Source organism: Sebastes umbrosus, chromosome 19 (genome assembly GCF_015220745.1).
Source record: "Sebastes umbrosus isolate fSebUmb1 chromosome 19, fSebUmb1.pri, whole genome shotgun sequence".
NCBI classification, from domain to species: domain Eukaryota; kingdom Metazoa; phylum Chordata; class Actinopteri; order Perciformes; family Sebastidae; genus Sebastes; species Sebastes umbrosus.
Window position 1 is genome coordinate 12071610 of NC_051287.1, and position 20906 is coordinate 12092515.

The 20906-nt window shown below is 38.7% G+C and overlaps 4 protein-coding genes across 6 annotated transcripts; 2 read left to right on the forward strand and 2 right to left on the reverse strand.

Moving 5' to 3' along the window:
* Positions 1-449: 449 nt before the first annotated feature.
* dnajc21 (DnaJ heat shock protein family (Hsp40) member C21) lies at positions 450-6498 on the reverse strand. 3 transcript variants are annotated; one of them, XM_037752345.1, is made up of 12 exons: positions 6091-6498; positions 4265-4358; positions 4018-4141; positions 3759-3887; positions 3231-3535; positions 2999-3141; positions 2701-2797; positions 2079-2252; positions 1938-1986; positions 1705-1844; positions 1406-1496; positions 450-998 (listed from the first exon to the last, which is right to left on the reverse strand). In XM_037752345.1, the coding sequence occupies exons 1-12, from the start codon at positions 6185-6187 to the stop codon at positions 837-839; spliced, it is 1605 nt and encodes a 534-aa protein (XP_037608273.1). In that variant the 5' UTR covers positions 6188-6498; the 3' UTR covers positions 450-836. The 3 variants fall into 3 exon arrangements, with proteins under 3 accessions (XP_037608273.1, XP_037608271.1, XP_037608272.1); XM_037752343.1 differs by having other exon boundaries at positions 1705-1847; XM_037752344.1 differs by having other exon boundaries at positions 1406-1493; positions 1705-1847; positions 6091-6497.
* Positions 6499-7455: 957 nt separating this feature from the next.
* On the forward strand, positions 7456-11349 carry bxdc2 (brix domain containing 2). Its single transcript, XM_037752346.1, has 10 exons — positions 7456-7698; positions 8685-8796; positions 8951-8994; positions 9076-9146; positions 9232-9281; positions 9381-9454; positions 9931-9981; positions 10251-10352; positions 10458-10586; positions 10701-11349. The coding sequence occupies exons 1-10, from the start codon at positions 7549-7551 to the stop codon at positions 10941-10943; spliced, it is 1026 nt and encodes a 341-aa protein (XP_037608274.1). The 5' UTR covers positions 7456-7548; the 3' UTR covers positions 10944-11349.
* Positions 11274-14886, reverse strand: rad1 (RAD1 homolog (S. pombe)). Its single transcript, XM_037752347.1, has 7 exons — positions 14752-14886; positions 14199-14401; positions 13293-13401; positions 12981-13138; positions 12701-12801; positions 12398-12496; positions 11274-12258 (listed from the first exon to the last, which is right to left on the reverse strand). Exons 2-7 carry the CDS (start codon positions 14391-14393, stop codon positions 12075-12077), a joined length of 846 nt encoding a protein of 281 aa, XP_037608275.1. The 5' UTR covers positions 14394-14401; positions 14752-14886; the 3' UTR covers positions 11274-12074.
* A 561-nt stretch (positions 14887-15447) lies between these two features.
* On the forward strand, positions 15448-17896 carry LOC119477995 (UPF0729 protein C18orf32 homolog). Its single transcript, XM_037752348.1, has 3 exons — positions 15448-15602; positions 16823-17039; positions 17519-17896. The coding sequence occupies exons 2-3, from the start codon at positions 16860-16862 to the stop codon at positions 17582-17584; spliced, it is 246 nt and encodes an 81-aa protein (XP_037608276.1). The 5' UTR covers positions 15448-15602; positions 16823-16859; the 3' UTR covers positions 17585-17896.
* The last annotated feature ends 3010 nt before the right edge of the window (positions 17897-20906 follow it).

The window sequence follows — 20906 nt, forward strand, 5'->3', positions numbered from 1 at the left end:
CGACTGCATTGTTGTAAATCTTTTGAAATATTAAAAATGTAATTGTTAATCATTTTTGTCCTGATGTGGAAGACTGTTATTTACTTCGTAACAGGGACCTTTAACACTTAAATATGATCTGCATGTTGTAACTATGAAGTCAGTCCTGCTTTCGAACATGTTTTTCTTTTACAGTGAGGTCTCATAATCAATTCAATACACTACGCAAACATCACTACATATGTCTTTCTAACTGACCTTGAATTAATTTTTGCTCCGTTTAGATCTAAATCAACATTGTTATGATTGTTAGGGAGGCTATATATCTGAATGTAACAAGTTTGTGCTTTGAAATATTTGCTTGAATATGAGCAAATATTAAGGTACAGGTGCGTGTTTAGTACGGACATATACAGTAGTTTATTGTTGGACATGGTTACTAGAGGCATTAATGCAAATCATTCCAGAGATATTGTATAAATACCAACGTGCAGTACCACCTTTATTTTTATGATGCAGTAATACCACTACAGAGCTCTTCCTGACAAGCCAAGAGAGAAGATTCCCAAAGGATCTGATAATAGGGTGCATCCTGTATGTTTTTTCTCCACTGGTTTACCAGTACAGAGACGTTCATAAGTTACTGGGGAAAGGTACTGACATGTTTTAGAGTCTCAATCACTCACACATACATCTCATTATTGTGTAATTAAAAGAAAACTATCCGCTCTCAGTCAGCCAACCAGTCCATTAAAAGTCCACTTCTTTTAATTTATCTTCCTCCCCAAGAGACGTCTCAGAGTTTCCTGTGTCCCTGTAGGAGTCAAACTCTTTCAGGGTTCATCCGCCCAGATGTGCTATCTGTTCTTCTTCTTGTCTTTTTTGCTCTTGTTCACGGAGCAGTGAGGAGCATTTGCGGAGAGAGCGATGGAGTGACCGCTGCTCTTCAGATGGTCGAACAACTTGTTTCTTGTGGAGAACTCTGTGTCGCAGGTCACACAGCGGAGGTTTACTTCCTTCTGGAGGTGGAAATGGGGATATGGGATATAATAATTTAAGCATGGATCATTTTGTAACAGTTAATAATGTCTATAGAGTGCTCCAAGGATGACATATTTTTGTAAGAGAACCATGAAGTTAGCATCGCCCTGGTTCCCTAGACAAAAAGCCAATGGGATTTTTCCATTGGGTTTTGGATTATTGCAGAAAATGAGGTAAAATGCTAACTCATTTCCAGGTTTTAGGACTCATTCCTGTAGCAATCTATAGGTTATTTTTGATAACTGAAAGGGATGCAAAGTAAAAAAAAAAGTATGTTGTTAAACTGACAAGTGTAGACGTGTAGGCAGAAGAGATTTGTAATAATAAAATTATTAATTGGTAAAATGGTAAATACAAAATGAGTCCCATAAAATCCTGTACAAACCTCAGGAATCTGTTCTTCTGCCGTGTTTGACTTGACACTCTTCGGTTTGTCTTTTCCTCCTCCTTTCTTTCCTTTTGTCTTCCCAGAGCTGCTGAGGCAACATTGAGATGATAGCAAAGTTAGAAATCACATTCTTAACTGCAAGACAGACACCGTTACATTTAAAACTCTCAAATAACTCATGTTATCCTGCCATTTAATTCAGGAATTAAAATCATTAAATTCAGAATTGCAAATCCTATTGTTTCATATCGCAATATACTGAATCCTAACCCCCGTATCATGTCAACTGGACCGACCTTTTGACTTCTGTGGGAGGTGGATCGTCCTGCTTCTCAGGCTCTGTAGTGTCCTCTGACTTCTCGGGGGCATCTTCCTCGCAGGCGGTCGGTATTGGTTTCTCCTCTTCCTCCTCCACTTCCTCCACCGCTGGAGCACTCTGCTATGGAGGAGGAGAGCATGTTTAGGAAAAGGTTCACTTCACACTAAAACCAGGTCCAGCTGCAGAAAGAAAAGAAAAGATATTGCTCACCTGTACTACTTTCTGCTGCTTCTTTTTCCTCTTTTGCTTCTTGGACAGCCTGAAACAGAAATGATGTATAAAATTCGGACGTGTCAACAAGTTCTTCTAAACCATCGCGACAACCAGGTGAAAAGTAAGTAAGCTACACACTTTTGTCTAGGCTTGTCTTCCTCCTCGTCTTCCTCCTCGTCGTCTTCCTGTCCATTTTCCTCTGCTCTTCCCTCCTTTCCGTTCAGACCGAGGGACTCCTCTTCTTCCTTCAGCTGTTGCCGTAGCAACGCCACCATCTCCCGATGCTTTTTGGATTTTTCATGATTTTTCATACTGAAGAGAGGAAAAGGAAAGTGGGTTGCGTTAACAACACAGATTTAATAGAGTGAATTTAGTGAAGCTTAGAAATGTGGTTTACAGATTTGTATTAGTATTATCTATTCTATTTGTTCCAAAGCCAAATTAAGGAATTAAACCCACGGAAATGAATCATTTCAAACTATATCATTTGACTGAAATGTGCAGTATCACCGAGTAAAGAGTAAGAATGAATCACACCTACTGTTTATTAAGTAAAAATAAGCTCTATGTGACTTTTCTAATACCACGCTGAAATCAATAACAGTTAAGTGAATGCATTTGAGGTTGCACCGATGCATATGGACCCTTTGTTGATTTAAAGTTTGCTCAAATTGATCACAGCTTAGCGAGGTGAATGAGCATGTAGGTCCAGAGGATAGCAGGTACAGTCAGTAGGTGGAGTGAGAGGGAGGTTACTCACGCTTTATCTGATTTGAAGGATTTGTCACAGGCTGGGCAGTACAGATCATCATAATAGTCATCAATTGTCAGTTCGTCTCCATCAGGCTGGTCTGCATCTGTGAATGAATATTTATACATTGAAAAAGAATTAAAAAGGCACCACACACGCACGCCGTTTTTTTCCCGCCGATAACAAGGACGGATGCATCATACACGGTCAGGCTGCATCGGAGCTACAGGAGCTGATGCGTGTACAGTAGCTGCTGTAAGTGCAACATAAACCCGTTAATGCAGAAGTATAAATGAAGCTCCCTGACCTCCTCCCTCTTCGCTGTTCTCTTCTTCCTCACTCTCTGATGCATCTCCAAACTCCTCTCCATACTGAGCCTCTATCTGCTGCAGCTCCTTCTCCAGTTCAGACATGGCCGCCCAGCTCTGCTCCTTGTACTCCTCTGCCAGTCTGGAACAGACATACAGTAGAGTAGAGTATTATGAGTACGAGGGAAGAAATGTCACATTTAATCCCCCAACTATCCATCCACTACTTACTTGGCCTGGCTGAGCTTCTGCTTCCGCCTCAGCTCCTCCACCTTCTTGATCTTCTCGGCGTTCTGCTCTTCCACCAACTTCCTGTGGGCCAGCACGCGGCGGTCGCGCTTGCGGACGAAAGCGACGAGTTGTCGCACAAGCTCGTTGCGCTCCTTTCGAGCCTTCTCTCTGGTCTTCTTGTTGTCCTTCTCCATGGCCCTTTTCTCCCAGCGGTTGGAGGCCTGCCTCGTGTCGTATTCCTCCTTCCAGGCGAAGTTTTTACGAGTGCAGAAGCTCTGCCAGTAGCCGTAAAACACGTGCGTCACCTGTAATATTATAATAGAGATTGATTAAGCACACAAGCCGACTAAAAATCTTTCTGGTTCGCTATTAATATTTCAGTCTTGTTGCTCTTTAGTTTTCACTTAGAGAAAGTAGCACAGAAAATGTACTATTTAATTCATGTAATTGAGTTATATAAACAACTCTGACATCGTCAAACGGAGGAGTGTCCTTGAGAAAAGTGTTTTAAGTGTGGTGCTGGCTTACGCTATCATAGTCACTCTGAGAGTCTCCAAAGGGAGGAAACTCCTCATCTTCTTCATCGTCCACCTTGCCCTGCTCCATCTCCTCCTTAACGATGGACTCAAAGAGATTCCTGTAGACTGCGTAAAAGCCCTAAGCGACAGAGAGTGGATTAAAACAAAAAGGGAATAATAAATGAGAAAATAAACGTTCTGAGATGTACAAAGAATTTTTGTCCTCACAGTCCCGCAGGATGAAGCGGGACTGAAAACACCACACTAACCTTCTCGTCATCTCCAAAGCCGGAGTAGCAGGTGACCGTGAAGTACTGCAGAAGGTCAATGCTGTCATCTTCATAATCTCCACTGACTCCTCCTTTCATCAGAGCATCCCTGTGATTGTCATACCTGCCACACAGAAGGAGACAGGGGCATCAAACTAAGGCATACTTTAAACCTGCACTGTTTGCACATAAGATAGTTAAGATATTGTGATACTGGCTGCACGTGTTGAAATAAATTTGTACGCACCAAGCTCTCTCCTGCGGATCACTCAGGACATCATAAGCTGCCTGAATCAGCTTAAACTGCTCCGCCGCGTCGTCAGAATTGTCCAAGTTTTTATCTGGAATTTCAGTCGGAAAACACAGCTGTTGTTAGAGTGAAAAACTTTGCTGAAAGCTTTATTGTATTTTTGTCAGGTTTGAGTTAACAGCATCACGTGTTGATGCAAGAATGAAAAACTGAAAGCAAAAGGAATATATATATATATATAAACATGTACAGGGATGCACCAATACTGAATCGGATATCGGTGACAATGGGGCTGATCTTTTCAATTCAATTTTATGTTTATATACTATATACATTATATACTGGAATTTCAATTCCTGTTTAAGTTTTGACCAATTTGTTGCTGCAGTAAAAAGGTTTACACTTGAATTGTAATTGATGTGAATAATTCCTGTTTATTTTAGATTTTTTTTATTTAATAATAAACAACAATTCAGTAAATTTATATCTATGTATTAATTTGTTACATTTAGTTTTACAAATTGAAGACAGCAATGTTTAAGTCAGGCCTGATGTTGCCTTACACATTAAAGAATGATCCCAGTCACTTCCACAGAGTGAGACATACAGCTCAGTAATTAAACACTGGTATGGGATCGGTACTCGGTATCGGCTGATACCCAAAGCCCATGTATCTCTATCGGTATTGGGACTGAAAAAGTCAGAACGGTGCATCCCTAGGAATATACCTTATTTCAAGTGTTGCATCTTTACAATTTTCGAGAAAGACGTAAGACAAGTTTCAAAGGCACATTAGTAAATAAATACTATGTAATCGATATGTATTAAGGTGTTAGAGACAATATAAAAATAAATAAATGTAAATTGATTTTCCATGTACGATGTTGTATTATGTGATTTTATGTAAGATGTGCTATTCTGTATTTTTTTTTTTTATTTCATTTTTTTTCTTTTTCTTAAAAGCCTTACCAGGGACAAGGTCTGCAAATTAGCTATGGCTAGAAGTCCTATATACCTTGCATCGGTTGCACTTTAATCAAGTGTAACAATGCCTATGTATTGTCCCTGTCAAATAAACTAATAAATCAATTTTAAAAGTGTTTTCTTTTAGTTGTTGTCACTTGGAAAGCATACATGCAATACCTCCAATACATTTTAGAGGTATTTATTGTACTTTTTATATTTATATTATCCATGCACTTAACTGACAGGTGTACCTGCATGCTTAGCAGTATAAGGCTTTAATGTAATACATACTAAGTTTGGGGCATTACATTAGCCAATACTTTAAACATGCACTATCTGGTGGTTGCAGATCACACTTACTTTACACTATACATCCTATATACCACTTTATAGACTGCACATATGTACATATTACATTTATTTATTGTACATAATACATGTATTTATTGATGAACTGCACACACTATGTTCCCCCATTCACCCTGTATCTTTTATAGCTCTATTATTGTTTTTATAATTTTTATATACCTTTACCTCTCCTGTGTTTCACTCTGTTTCACCGTTTGCTGATTTGACACCTGAATTTACTTCATAAAGGTTCATCTTATCTTGTTACAACATCATATACTAGATATATTACACCTGTCACCATCATAATGTAGTGTAACATGTCACTCTGAGAAAGCACATAGGACGACTATTCACTTTTGATGGTTTACCAATAATAACAATACTTCTGTGCTTATAATTACACATATATGACTTCATAAAAGTGATTTTAAAAGAAGTATTATTCCAGATCCTTTACATCAGAGATGCTGTCATCATCCTATCATCAGATCTCTACCACAACTCACCTGGATGCCACTTCAATGCTAATTTTCGATAAGCTTTCTTCAGATCATCGTCTCCTGCGTCTCGTTTCACACCCAATATTTCGTAGTGACACTTCATTGTCAGCTAACTGTGAAGACAAACGTGACTAAAGAATAATAAACACTTAGTAAAAGATGTTCTTCAAGCTAACGTTAGCATGTAGCTCAGCTATGCTAACTGCAGCATCTCTCTTATTATAGATCCAGACTTCTCGAGTGATAGCGACAATAATAGTGTGATATTTTGGCGTTACATATTGTAAAAGCGTACTAAAAAAAAGTCCTTTATCACTGAGAAACAGCTTCTATACGATGAGATACTTTGACACCGGTTGCTAGGAGCAGAAGCTAGAGCAGTACTGTATGGTGACGCGTAATCTCGCGAGAGTTGCTTCTTCATCTTATTCTTCTTTTGGAATTTGCAGCAGACTAGACGCATCAGAGGCGTGTTGCTGTCCTCCACAGGTCACTTGTAGATCAACATGATTATGGCAATCAATTCCATAATCATTCTTGGAAAGTTTTTTATACATAAAAATAGATTCCTGGAATCAAGACCAAATTTCTATGTTTTTCATAAGGGAGCTGTGTCTTTACTTTTCATCTCTGAAACATATGAAGAAAAAGAATGCTATGAAGCTTTCAATGTTAGTTGAGGACTTTAACCTTACAGAGAACCAATAGCACTATTATTCACACATTCTTTTACTTTAGTGTTTTGTTTTGTTTTTTCTCTTTCTTCAACCACACTCTTATGCACTGTACACCAATTTCCAGGCTTGTCTGTTCCCTTGTAGTTGTGGACTGTTCTGTACAATGCCATATTATAATGTAAATTAGTTAGTTTGATGTGACTTTAAAACACTACTGCTTGTTTACAAATCACTAAAGGGGGTAGGTCCAAATTGCCTTTCAGATATGCTTCAGCAGTACACACCTACTAGACCTCTAAGGTCACTGGGAAAAAATCTATTAGTAGTACCCAAGGTCAGAACAAGACATGGTGAGGCTGGTGAGGATTTTAGCTGCTACGCTGCTCAAATGTGGAACAGACTTCCAGATGAGATCAAAGATGCACCAACAGTGGCCACTTTCAAATCTAGACTCAAGACCAAACTGTTCTCAGACGCTTTTCTTAATTGATCAAATGCTGCACTTTACTGCCTTTTGATTGTTTTTATTATCCTTTTAATTTTTTTCTTTTAACTTATACTTTTATATTCTTTTATTCATTTTTATCTTATGCACTTTGTGCTCTTTTACCTTGCTTTTATATATATGTAAAACACTTTGAATTGCCTTTGTGTATGAGCCTTGCCTTGCCTAGTAGCTGCAGTACCACCTCCGGGCCACTAGGGGGTCTCCTCCTCTGTTCTATCCGCACGTGTTGCTGTTAGAGTCGGATGCTACGCGAGATCTGTGTCGGCGTGCAAACCAAACATGTCGGCGTTCAAGAGAAAACGTGGAAGACAAGCTGCTAATGCTAAAAAGGCAAAGAAAGCGAAATTTGTCGCAGATGGAGGTGAAGCAGCGGTACAAGCTGGAGAGGAGCAGAAGAATGAAGTCACAGTTCCAGCACCGGTTTCTATGGTGAGTTCTCCTGCTTGTTATTAGACACAGAAGAACACACTGTATTAAGCCATGTTTTCATAGATGTATTGCTAGAGTGAAGGTATAGATATTATATGAACCAACCATACCAAACATTATCATACTAGCTTGTCGGGAAGGAGGATAAATAACTTAATAAACTTAATACATTTTAGTAAGGAAAAACTTGCATGGCCAATTTCACAGGGGTCCTTTGACCTTTGACCTCAAGATATGTGAATGAAAAAGGGTTCTATGGGTACCCACGAGTCTCCCCTTTACAGATATGCCCACTTTATGATAATCACATGCAGTTTGGGGCAAAAAACATGCAGTTTTTTTCATGCAGTATAAATGTGTTTTTTTCCTCCCCATTCTAAAGTGGTGTATTTTAACATTTCTGCATACTGGGGACCCTAAACAGTCTTGAAATAGCATAAGCTGGGTAACACTGTAAAGCTGAGACTCTTGTGGATCCAATGAGCCCAACTGTATTCATGTGTGATTATGTTAGTCCCCATAGTAGCCATTTCATTGTAGTGCATGAGACCATTTTTTTTTTTAAAATTTGACCTCACTGTATAAAATGACCTGTGGTGACCTCTAGGATAATCACAGCCTCATGAAACTTTACAGCCACCAACTAGAGACCTAGAGCATTCAGAGGATGGATGGCTTCCCTAGGTAGACTGACAATAAGAGGCTTTCTGAGTAGTTTCCAGATCAGAAGTCTAATTACAGAAATCTCCAAATTACAAAAGTTTCTGATACCAAATAACAGCATGGCTTTTTCTATTGTGTTCCTCAAGGTCTTGGTGTCTTAATGTGGTATTTTGGAGGGATTCTTGATCATTTTTATCAATTCTCTCCCCTAAAGAAAGACAAAAACAGGTCATCTGAATGAAAAGGGAAATGTTTTTAACTCTTTAGTAATACGCAATGATATATAATATTCATAATAATATGAAATAAATTCTCTTTAACAGGGTAAATGGACCAACAAGGAAAGGGTTCTCATTTTCTCCTCAAGAGGCATCAACTTCAGAACAAGACACTTGATGCAAGACCTGAGGACCTTGATGCCTCACTCAAAAGCAGGTTAGTGGCTTGTGTTAATCATAAATGCTGTATATGATACAGCATTATTTCACCCAAAAAATATCTACACTCTACATTGTTACTTATGTTAGCAGAGATATAGGTTTGGTCAATTATACTGCAATAATAATAAGTGTTTTCTTTTGTCTGTTAGATACAAAAATGGACAGAAAGGACAAGTTGTTTATTATTAACGAGGTGAGTTTGTTATTTGATATTTGAACACTATGTATAATCACATGCATTACAGCGTAAACTAAAGATCTGCATTGTTTCCAGGTGTGTGAAATAAAAAACTGCAACAAATGCCTCTTTTTTGAGGCCAAGAAGAAGCAGGACCTCTATATGTGGTGAGTATTTGAGCTTTGTTCCATCCTCTAAACATTAACATAAATATATAGAACACATCTAAAGTATAATGTTCTCACCTTACAGGATAGCAAACAGCCCTCATGGACCATCTGCAAAGTTTCTGGTTCAAAACAGTGAGTTACTTCTGTCCTGCAGTCCTGAAGTTCAGTAGACAACAACTGTGATGTGATATGGGTGAAAGGTGATTAATTATATGACTGTTTCCTCCACAGTTCACACACTGGCTGAACTCAAGATGACAGGAAACTGCCTCAAAGGATCCAGACCGCTGCTGTCATTCGATCCTGTGAGTAGCACTGGTCAGAGGGAGACATGCTGTCAGTTATTCTGTCAATAACATCATTTTCAGAAGTATATGTTAGGGCGCTTAGTCTGTTTGGCTAGTCCCAATCAATGTGAGATTGGTACTTTTGGTTAATTTTTCTTATAGTCTGGTTCGGTTTCACAAAGCGGACCAAGGAAAAAAAATAATTTGCTAAGAGGCGTGTACGAAGGAGCAAATTGATCTTTTTCGTCTCGAGAGCTGCCAGTGCTTGAATTGGATGAAACTGTGAAAAATACTAACCTGGCACTCTTTCCATTCTTGGAATATAATTTCACATCGTTGGTCTGAGTAATGAGCGGTCTGCTTTGACAAACTGCCTAAAATACGCATGTCTGTATGTTGACAGCTGATGGATCAGTGAAGGTAAGAACTTGTCAGAACCTGAACAAGAGATTAACTTTTTGTTTGTCTCCTCTGCTGTTTGTTTTCACCTACAGAAATTTGACAAGGAGCCCCACTTTGCTTTACTGAAGGAGCTCTTCACTCAGGTGTGTAACTTTGAGCAAATATGAAAATGTAATTTTTATAAAGCGGTCATTACATCCTGACGGTAGCGCATGAGACATAATCTGTGAAAAAAAATCATGTTCCCCTGTGTCCTCTGTTGAATTAAAGTTTACTTGATATAATACAGCTTGGTCAGTGAACATTGTTTAGATGCAGCAGTAAATGTAATCAGAAGCAAATGTTACTGTTTGAAAGCTGAGTAGGTTGTATGTCTACATTTTTCAATTTAAAGTACTCATTACTGTTGCAGACATTTTCCACCCCACGCTACCACCCCAAGAGTCAGCCTTTTGTGGACCATGTCATCACATTCACCATTGCAGACAACAGGATATGGTTTAGAAACTACCAGGTAATTTTTCACTATTCTTAGCAAAGTCTAACATCAGCATTTTTAGTAAATATTTTCTTGCCATTTGCAATGTTTATTTTGCAATAATTTCTGTGTTCCGTTCAGATCATCGAGGAGGATGCCTCTTTAGTGGAGGTTGGCCCTCGCTTTGTTCTCAACCTCATCAAGATCTTTCAGGGGAGCTTTGGAGGGCCTACGCTCTTTGAAAACCCAGAGTTCACATCTCCTAACATGGTAAAAATCCAGTGCATGCTAGTTTTGATTGTAAGCACACGATGTGCCCGATACATTACTGCGCTGCATCATACATTTTTTTTCCCGATTTATGGCATCTTTCTCTTCACACAGCACCGGCGAGAGATCCGACTGGCGGCAGCGGCCAGAGTGCGCGAGAAGCAAATGGTGAAGGAGATGCAGAAGATGAAGAGGGCCGAAGCGAAGGAGGAAGTGACCAGAGACGTCACGGCCGACGTCTTCCTGACACCGGCCGATGAGAAGCCCGTTTCCATTCAGACAGAAGCACCCGCGCCGAAAGTGGTGAAGAAGAACAAACACAAAGCTTTCAAAAGGCAAAGGATGGCTCGCAGGTAACTGGAAGGACTCGATTACGCTGAGTGAACGGCTCACTGCTCCCAATATTGTCTCAAGAAAATGTGGTAAAGCAACAGTGCAGTCAGGTCTGAAGTCCAAAATTAGGAGATTTCTGTTAGGTTACAAAAAGACATAAAGGTGCGACATGTCATTTAATTATCACAGTTCAGTAATGGAGAAAATCTTCTATGCACATGTTCAACGTCTGTTGCCATAGTTTGTGGATTCACACTATATATTTAGCTCCCTCCGGAGGGTCATAAAGGTGTCCGCTTATACAATATTGCATATTTCCCCATCCTTTTTGATAAAAATGAATATTCATCAGTATAAAAATAACTTGTTTATTGATTTTGAGTGACTACAGTTGTTTTCTATGTCATGAAAATAAAACGATTTAAACTTTCTATCTGTCATTTAATGTATACTCAAAACAAATGGTTGTCAAAGGAGTCTGCACACACATTCAACATGACGGTCAATTCTGGCAATGTATGTGCAGAGAAATCGAAAGTCTGCGGAGAACACACCCGCTGTACACTGACTACACTTGACACCTTGAGGAAAATGCATCCATGTGCCATGTCTTCAATATTTTATGGGCCATCAACCAGCTCACTGCATGAGTCAAAGGGGAAAAAGGCCAAAGAAGCTCCAGACAGATGTCAAATATTGTACGCAGACATGTAGACTCATGAAGTTACAGGTAATATTTACATGTTGAGGGATTTCTGACTCAAAATACCTGTGTCTCCATAGTAACGAACAACACAATATACAGAAACTGTACATACAATCATTTTCCAAAACTGTCTATGAAATGTAGTCGTTATCACACAGTCGGTCTTAACTACACACAGGTACCTCACAGGACCAGATAGGTGACATTATCTTTCCACAAACCCAGTGACAATGCTCCACTCTGTTGGCAAATGATGAACCAGGTGATTTAGTTAAACTAAAGCAACCTTTCCCACTGTGTCCGTTATCCATTATGCCCATTAAGTCCAGCATTTATTTCCTGCGTGCACCGAAACCGGCTGTACTGCCTCCTCTGGCAGACTTTGCCCTCTCATTCAAAGCGACTGCTCATGGTGCTTTTTTAAAGGGGGGATTTCAACAAGACTGTAATCACTCCTCCTCCTCCTCCACCTCCTCGTCAGGACAACAGTAATATTCTACGAAGCAGATCTGTCCGTCGTCGTTCCTGACCAGGTACTGCAGAGAGAGGAAGCCCCGGCTGTCTGTCCTCACTGAGACTTTACAGGACAAAGCCAGGGCCTTGGTGGACGGCTTCAGCAGGGACATCTTGTACCTGTCAGTTTAACAGAGAAGGTGGAGCTTTAATAAAAACTCCTTACGGGGCAGATATAGAGACAAGAATATTCCTAAGTGTGTGGTACTAGCTGGGGGACATCATAATGTGAAAGCTGGAGCAGCAGCTCTGTGCTAACCTGTTGGTTTGTGTCTTGTCGCATTTGAACAGCTCCATCATATCGGAGTCTTTGGGATAATCATAATGGGCGCTTCCAGAGTTCCCAAATGTAGACAACCTGGAGAGGAGAACAAATCAAAGAAGAAGTATAATGTAAGAAAAGTAGTCTTTGAGCACTTGTATTGGACTGGACAGGTCCTTATTGAAATGAGGTTAAATGTATTTTAAATTCAGTATAATTATAAGCCAAATGTCCTGTAAACATTATACTGTAAAACAAGTAGTGATACTTGAAAAAGCAGTTTCAGTTTCGACAACACACCTAAAGTATGGCTGGCTGGGGGACATGGTGATCTGTAGCACCTCACTGGTCATGTCCAGCTCAGAGAAGGCTTCCTTCAGACTCTCTGACTGCAGGATCACCTTTGAAAAGAGCCAGAGATACATGAGTAGCAATCAAGTATGTACTGTTTCATACAATTTGCAGATACCATTACTGTCATATACTGTATATTCCTAATGGGTTTGTAAAGCAAGCGACATTGCAAGGAAAGTAGAAAAGTAGTACATCTCTTTGGTTATATGAAATAGTGAATGTCCACCTTGTTTGTGACGTTAGTGCTGCAGAACTCAAAGTCAACTGGCTCTTCTGGTTCTTGGGTGTTGATCTTGCACACGGTCACTACCCCACCCTCCTCCAGGAACAAGGTCAGAGGGTAACCATACCCCCTGTAGCACATCCGCAAGGCTGTCGATACTCCTGCAACATCGCACGAGGGAGATAATTACAATGCTGAGTCATATCTGATATGGATAATAATCTATGGCTAAAAAGATTAACACATTTACTTAACTGTGTTTGAATAGATATATTATATCTGGTTTATTTTATGTATTGCTTCCTTTATATTTACCGGGTGCTGTGCTTCCCCCAAAGATATTGAGGCAGTCCAGCAGAACTGTGAGGTTGACCTGGAAACCCACCGAATCTTCCCTTATGGTGAACTCTTGGAAGATCTCAGCCTGGAATAAAAAGAAGTCTGTTCTTTCAAGTGTCACCATTATAGGGGATACATTGTATTTAAGTTGCACAATTTTATTCTATTTTATTGTTATTTCATGAATCACTTATTTTATTGTATTTAAGTTGTATCATTTTATTGGAAAGAGAGATAACTGGTTGCTCTGTGTATTCAACTGTAAGGCAAAACGCTTCCGGTGCTCTTGGAAAACGGGGAAAAAATCAGGAGAGACAGGAAGGCAATCCAGGCACTCCAAAATATTAAAACAAGTGGCAACAAGGAAGGAAACATATATAACGCCTTTGTTGTAGTGGCTAAAGCATTAAAAAAGTAGACTGGGTGCCCATGATGTCCTAATGTTATGGCTGATCGGCGTGTATCCTCAGGATACTTTAAGGCATCCAATCGATGGATACAAACATTTTATGAATCTAGTTTTTACTTCACACTATTTTATTACTATTACTGTTATTATTATTTTTAATTATATGTTATTACTTTTGTATCATTGTATTGTCTCGCATACATTGGTCTCAAATTATCAAATTGTTAAATTACTTAATTGATTTGTCTTTTCTGTTGTTTTCACAGTCCACACTTCAGTCATCTGTGAAACACTTTGAACTGTACTAACCTGTATGAAATGTGCTATTCAAATAAAGTTTGATTGATTTAACAGAAAACACAATTTGGGGGGGAAATCAAGACTCTGCTGCCATTCAACTGGATCACTTCCTCTTGTGTTTACTGAATGGAAAAAAGGTAGAAGGATTCTTATGTTATGTAAAGTAAACACACCTGGATGAAGGCATTGGCTTGCAGACATTTGGAGTCCTCCACAGTGACCTTCAGGCCATTGGGTGTGGCGCTGAAGATGGCATGGTCTTTGAATGTGATTGCTTTCAGTATGTTGGACAGATTGCGAGCGTTATCCAAACTGGCCACTAAAACGTACTGTTCATCGTCTCCTTGCGACTGGGTTGAAAGAGGCATTGTTGACACTGAAATGAAGACACACAGACAGAACTTTACAAGACAAGTTGTCCAGAAGGACTGTACAAAAACTATTAAATAGAAGCTGAGTTAAATGAGGTCTCTTTCATTGCAACTTGGATACACTTTCATTTAAAATCAAGAGCAAACGCTTAACTATACACACACGAAACTGTCATGTTGCTGTCTGTTATTGACCTATTTTAAGCTAGGCTATATGACACATGTAGTTGAAAACAACGTAAAATAGCAAACTACAGTTAATTTCAGTGTCATATATTGTACTATCTATCATCCCCAGTAAATACACTTTTTAAAAAAGTTCACTGTTAACTGCGATAATGTGTCAGACACTTACAAAGATGTAATTCAGTAACTCATGTGGTTTTGTTTTGAAGAAAGGCGCCCCGATATTTAACAACTTCCGCTTCTTTTTCTTCCTCTACGGAAGTAGTGATGTGTCGTCACGAACGAGTTGGCTCTTTGAGCCGGCTCTTTTAAGTGAACGATGGGAGCCGGCTCCCGTCTGAGAGCCGTTTTTTTTCAATTAATTCAAGGCAGAATGATAGGACAATTTTCTCCGCGCCACGGGCACTCCATGCACTGACTGTGACTGAATTTTGCGTTAATGACGTCCGTGCGACCAATCAGGTAATGTTAGACAAGGATCATACCATCAAGCCGGGAGGGGCAGAGGGGCAGAGGGGCGGTGGTGAGCGGCGTGCTGACAGTCTACTGGTACAGAGCAGGAGGGAGAGGAGGAGAGAAAGAGAGAGAGATGAGTGTGATGCGCGAATAGCAGACAAGATGAGTGACAGTCGGAAACAGGCAGCATGTAAAATGATGGTATTCTGGAAATTATATGGTTTAGTATAATTATAGTGAATAATTTAAGTGATATATGTGCACACATACTAATCATAGGTCAAAACTGTGCTAAATTTGACTGAATTATAAAAGGCAGAAGTGGTAAAACGAAGAGCCGTTTGGGAGCCGAAAGAGCCGGCTCTTCTAGCCAAATGATCTGGCTCACTAAAAAGAGCCGGATTTCCCATCACTTCTCTCTTCTTCTTCTACGGAAGTAGGTTTGGCGCATGCGCAATCGCATTCCGGAGACTTCGCAGCAGCAGAGAGGCCAAAACACACCAGAAACATCCTGTCTAAAGCGGCACTACGTGACTACAGAAGTGTGTTTGTGATCCACAGAGGGTGAGAACTATTACTCAGTTAATGTTTTGAATAATGTTGTTTAGTCTGCAGATTAGATCTACGTCTTCATACCTGTTAATGTTCACCGAGCGACGGCAGGATTAGCATTAGCTAACAGTCACTCTGATGACGCTGTTCGCTGCGTACACCAGAAAAACAATAATCAGGATGAGTTTAATAATACACAATAATAGTCCTCTGGAGTCTCAAAAAGAGTCTCCTCCTCTATTTTTTTTTTATTTTATTTTTTTTCATTTATCCTTTGATATTGCAATATATTGTTATGAATTGTTTTTTATTTGTTTGTTGGTTTTATTGACACAACAAACGTTAATTACTTATTTATTGTTTTCTTCCATTTACTTGCATGTTCGTTTTATTTATGTTCTTTTTGCATGTTCTTTTTTTATCTATATATTGTAATCTGCTTAATGAATTTTATATATATGTGTGTGTGTATAGATGTATAGGTAGAAAAGCAGTATATAAATGCAGTCCATTTACCAGATGGATTATAAACATTTATCAAGAATAATATTGATTCAGAAACAAACTGTTAAAAAAATCATAATGCCAAAAGTTAAAACAGAATTGTCATGTGGTATTTCTCAACATGTCATTTTGAATCTAAGTGATTTTATTAGGGATGCACCGATCTGACTTTTTCAGCCCCGATACCGATAGTGTACCTGGGCTTTGGGTATCGGCCGATACTGAGTACCGATCCCATACCAGTGTTTAAATAATAAGCTGTATGCTTCACTGTGTGGAAGTCACTGGGATAATTATTTTTATATGTAAGCATTACTAAATTTGTCTCAAGAAAATGTGTTAGTTTATTTCATAAAGGTATTGCATTTCTTGAGATTGTTCAGGTGCTCATGATTTTTTGTACACCACCCTGCTGGAGCTCAGTGAGATTTTAATAAATAATTGTTCAGAATTTGCATCCTAGTTGTCAATAATCAATATTCAATCGACTACTATGTTATTTCAGCTGGTCTCATGGACCGATATGTAGGGCTTTAACCAAACTTCAAATCAATGAAATGGGCACAGGATATCTTGACAGCTCAGTCACATGTCTTGCTCAATGAATTCAATATATACTACTTAATATATAGGTGTAAAAATGTTTACACCCCTGTAATCACTGAGATAAAGCACATTATTATTACTACTATTTTTACAACTCTCTGTGTGTTCTTTCTCTGCTTCAGGTTCTTCATTTTTGGGCGGCCTGTCTAAGCCACAGCCATGGTGTGCATTCCCTGTATTGTGATTCCTGTCCTGTTGTGGGTCTACAAGAGGTTCCTGGAGCCTTTCCTCTATCCCTTCATCTCACCAATTATTAACACATTCTGGACCAAAAAAGCGGTCCAGGAGACTGGCGCTAGTGACCAAAAAGTTAGCGAAAAGAGTAATGGGACTTGCAAGGTAAGTTAATTGAAAAGTAATGAATTTGTTAGGACATTTTAATAATGAAACCATTTTATTTATTTATTTTATTTATTTTATTTATTTTATTTATTTTATTTATTTTATTTATTTTATTTATTTATTTGTGCAGGGCTCAATATTGTATGTTGAATATAGTAGAAGTATTTTTTCTAACAAATATGATATTAATTTCAGCCATATTGCCCTGCTCTAGTGCAGGAATATCAGATAAATTATTCAAAATCAGTATTTCTAAAAGAAAAATATATTATTTTCACAACTCTCCTAACAGGAACCACTTAAACACAGCTCATCCAGACACTCTGAATGCAGCCTATTTTCTAATATTTAACATTGGATTTCACTCGACCTAATCACGACTGATACTGGTGTTAGTTTTAGAGCCTCTTTCATGATTGTATGTTGTCAATAACAAACAGCATTTTTAAAGACATTTTCCTTCTCGTGTGTTTCAGCCTGAAAGCAACGGTGAGGCCATTGCCAATGGATCCACTATAGCAGCAGACAAGAAGACAGACTGACAGCTCTAAATGTTTATAATGACTCTAAAACAGTGTAAATATTCCATTAATATAAGATAGAGAAACTATGAATTAACTTATCATTCTTAGAAAATTGGTTTTTAATAACCTTCCATATTGTGTGTATATTGTTTTAATTTTTTCATTTATATTACAGTAACTTTAAGAAATTGGTTATCGTTGATATATTTTCCTTGTTTATCATGAATTGATACTTGCATTTACTGTGTTGAATATTCACTCTCGATGGAATAGTTTTTCTAAGTCAAACTTGCAGTTTAATGAATGAATAAAAGAAAACCTTCAAATAAATACGGTGCTCATTTATTGCTCTCTTGATAAGCTGTGCTTCCACTTCAACTAGCTTGCTCGCTTCATATTGTAAAGCCATTATTGGGTCGATATTGTTTGTATTTTGTGATATTTTGAACAATATAAATGAGACAGGAATATCATACCTGTGTAAAAATGGTTTGAGATTGATAATTGTCATTGGTCTTTAATGAAAACAAGATTTTAGATTTTTTTCTGCCCAGTCCCCGGGCAGGTGAACAAGAATACAAACATTATAAATTACATACATGCATGCAAGCATTATAAAATACTGAGCACTATATACATATTTACAGGATCCATATGGTATTTACAGAACAGTTGCTTCATTAGTTAATAATGGCTCATAGAAATTAATGATTGCATTATTTATTCTCCTTTAACCACAGTTTTGGGGAAATATTGTGAAATAAATGTACAGACATTTTGCCAAAAAAATACAAGAGTGTTGACAAGACCAAAATAGATGACATCAATCTTATGGAACCAGTTGACAAAATGAGCAGACCACATCAACGTATTTTTGATATCTTTGTAGAAATCCCTTGGAGGAATAAAAACAATGAATCATTTTAAAAGTCACTTCCTTAACCTTATTTATAATCAGATATTATAGAAGGTTGGCATCAGATTGTCTTCCAGTCCAGGTCTGGAAGGTCAGGTAGGAAACAACATTTGGAATAGACTATTTTAAAAAAACAAACATATATCACAGTTATTATTGTTCTTTTTAGAGGAGAAACATCCGAAATAAATCAAAAATAAATGTTGTTTGTGAATATTTGACAACTTTAAGAGGATTTTTCTCAACATTGTAGCTGTGGAGTAAAACAAATTTGAGGCTTCCAAGTTTTGAGAACAAATAATTGGGAATAAAATGTGGGGATGCAATACTGGGTCGGATATCGGGTCGATACTAACTCAAATATCTGTATCGGGTATCAATGACAGATATATTTTATTCAATTAAATTCTATGTTCATATACTATATACATTATATACTTGCATTTTAATTTCTGTTTACATTTTGACCAATTTGTTGCTACATTAAAAAGGTTTACAGTTGAATTGTAGGATTGGATCAGTTGGATTTAAGTTGGGTTTCCAAGAAAGTGTTTAATCCAATTTATCATGAAAGTACTGTTAAGGTTGAAAGGGAGTACATGATTTTCTAACAGTAACCTAGTGGTTCTCAACCAGAGGTCTGGATCTCCAGAATAAATGATATTCGATGATACCCAGACCCATATATATTTATATATAATTTGTTTTTCTTTTCCTTATAACAAAATAAAATAAAATGAAATATGGATAAAACAAAATGGAGAGATAAAAAAATAAATAAAATAAAATACAAAAAACGAATTAATGTAAAATAAATAGAAAACAAAATAAAAAAATAAAGAAAACTTTAAAAAGCCAACATAGACAGCCACAAACTTGGTCTCGGTATCATCGAATATCATTTATATCAGCCAGACCAATGTATAAGCTTGGTCTGACTGATAAAATGGCCCATATATGGCTCTAAAGGGCTGAGTAATCCACAGTTCCCCATAATACCTACTCTTTAGCTTTCTCTGTAAATAATTAATGTTACATTTTTGTACATCTGTTCATGTTTGCAACTGAGAAACTGTTCCTCTTATTGTGTCACCTTACTACAGTTTTTTTCTTACTTTTGTTTCTCTTTAATTATCACATGTATGTCTAATGTGCATTTCCTCTCTATTTACCCTGGCCTTGATTTCAAAATATAAACCTATATACATACAGTACCTATATATATTTTCCAGGCACAAACAAGTTCAATCCATGTAAAGTTTGTAATCACACCCCCGATTTAGGAGTTTACTGGGAGCATTTGAACGCATCATACTAGTCGCCCACGCTTCTGACGAATCACGCAGGAGCCGGGGCGCCTCCCACTAGTGATGGGAATTCCGGCTCTTTTTAGTGAGCCAGATCATTTGGCTCATCTCACCAAGAAGAGTCGGCTCTTTCGGCTCCCAAACGGCCGAGTCTGTTTCCCATGCGCGCTCGCATATGCACATATGGCTACGCTGTGGACACGTACCATCCGACTCCAACACAAACTACACGGAAGAACCAAAACCTCAAAGTTATATCTAGTGAAGCCTGTCTGTTAAACAGTGTTGGCGGCGGTCTTAGTACATAGGGGAGACCGTAGCTTTGGTCTCCAGGGCTGGAGTACCTGCTGTACTCTGCTCCTCTGTCTGCTTGTCTTCACTCACACACCGCGCTCGTTCTCGCTCCACCTCACAGAAGACTTCGTAGCTCTGAGAATATCTAGTGAATGTACAGTGGACGTTTGTGCAGAAATAAATGCTGCAGCTCCTCCAGACCAACAGAGGTTTCCCATGTCTTGTGAAGTGGCGGGGCTCCGCAGAGAGAAATGTTATCGTCTCTGACCGGGTCCCGGTGTCTCCCTCCCACCACGGTCATGGTACGTATCCACAGGCTCCGTGCTTTCCACGCTCCCCATTCATTGTCTATGCAAGCAGCCGCGCAATGCATTCCGGTAGCGTGGCGTCGCGATTCGAGAGACTAGGTGTGCAGGAAGCCCGCTCCTCATTTGCATAAAGTTGAAGTCCTGGCTACTTTATGCAAATCACGGGCGTCCGACGCGACTTGCCGCCTCTCGAAACTCACGATAATCTTTTAAAATAAACGTTGTCGAGCCAAAATAAAGACAGATTCAGCAACTGCATGGGTTATTTCTCGCCTCAAATGTTTTCAGAAACACATTTCAGTGAACTATCTACGTGAAATAAGAGAAGAAAGTTTCCAAACGAGCCTCCATACTGGTTCCGGTTTGAAAGCTGGGAGCAGCAGCCAACAGCGGGAAAGCGTCCGTCCAATCAGGAGCCGAGTGCCTTGTTTCTAGGGACAGCCCACCAAGCGTCCAATGTTGGGAAGCATCGCGTCCCCTCGCGATAAAAAACGCTCCTGTGGACATGTACCATC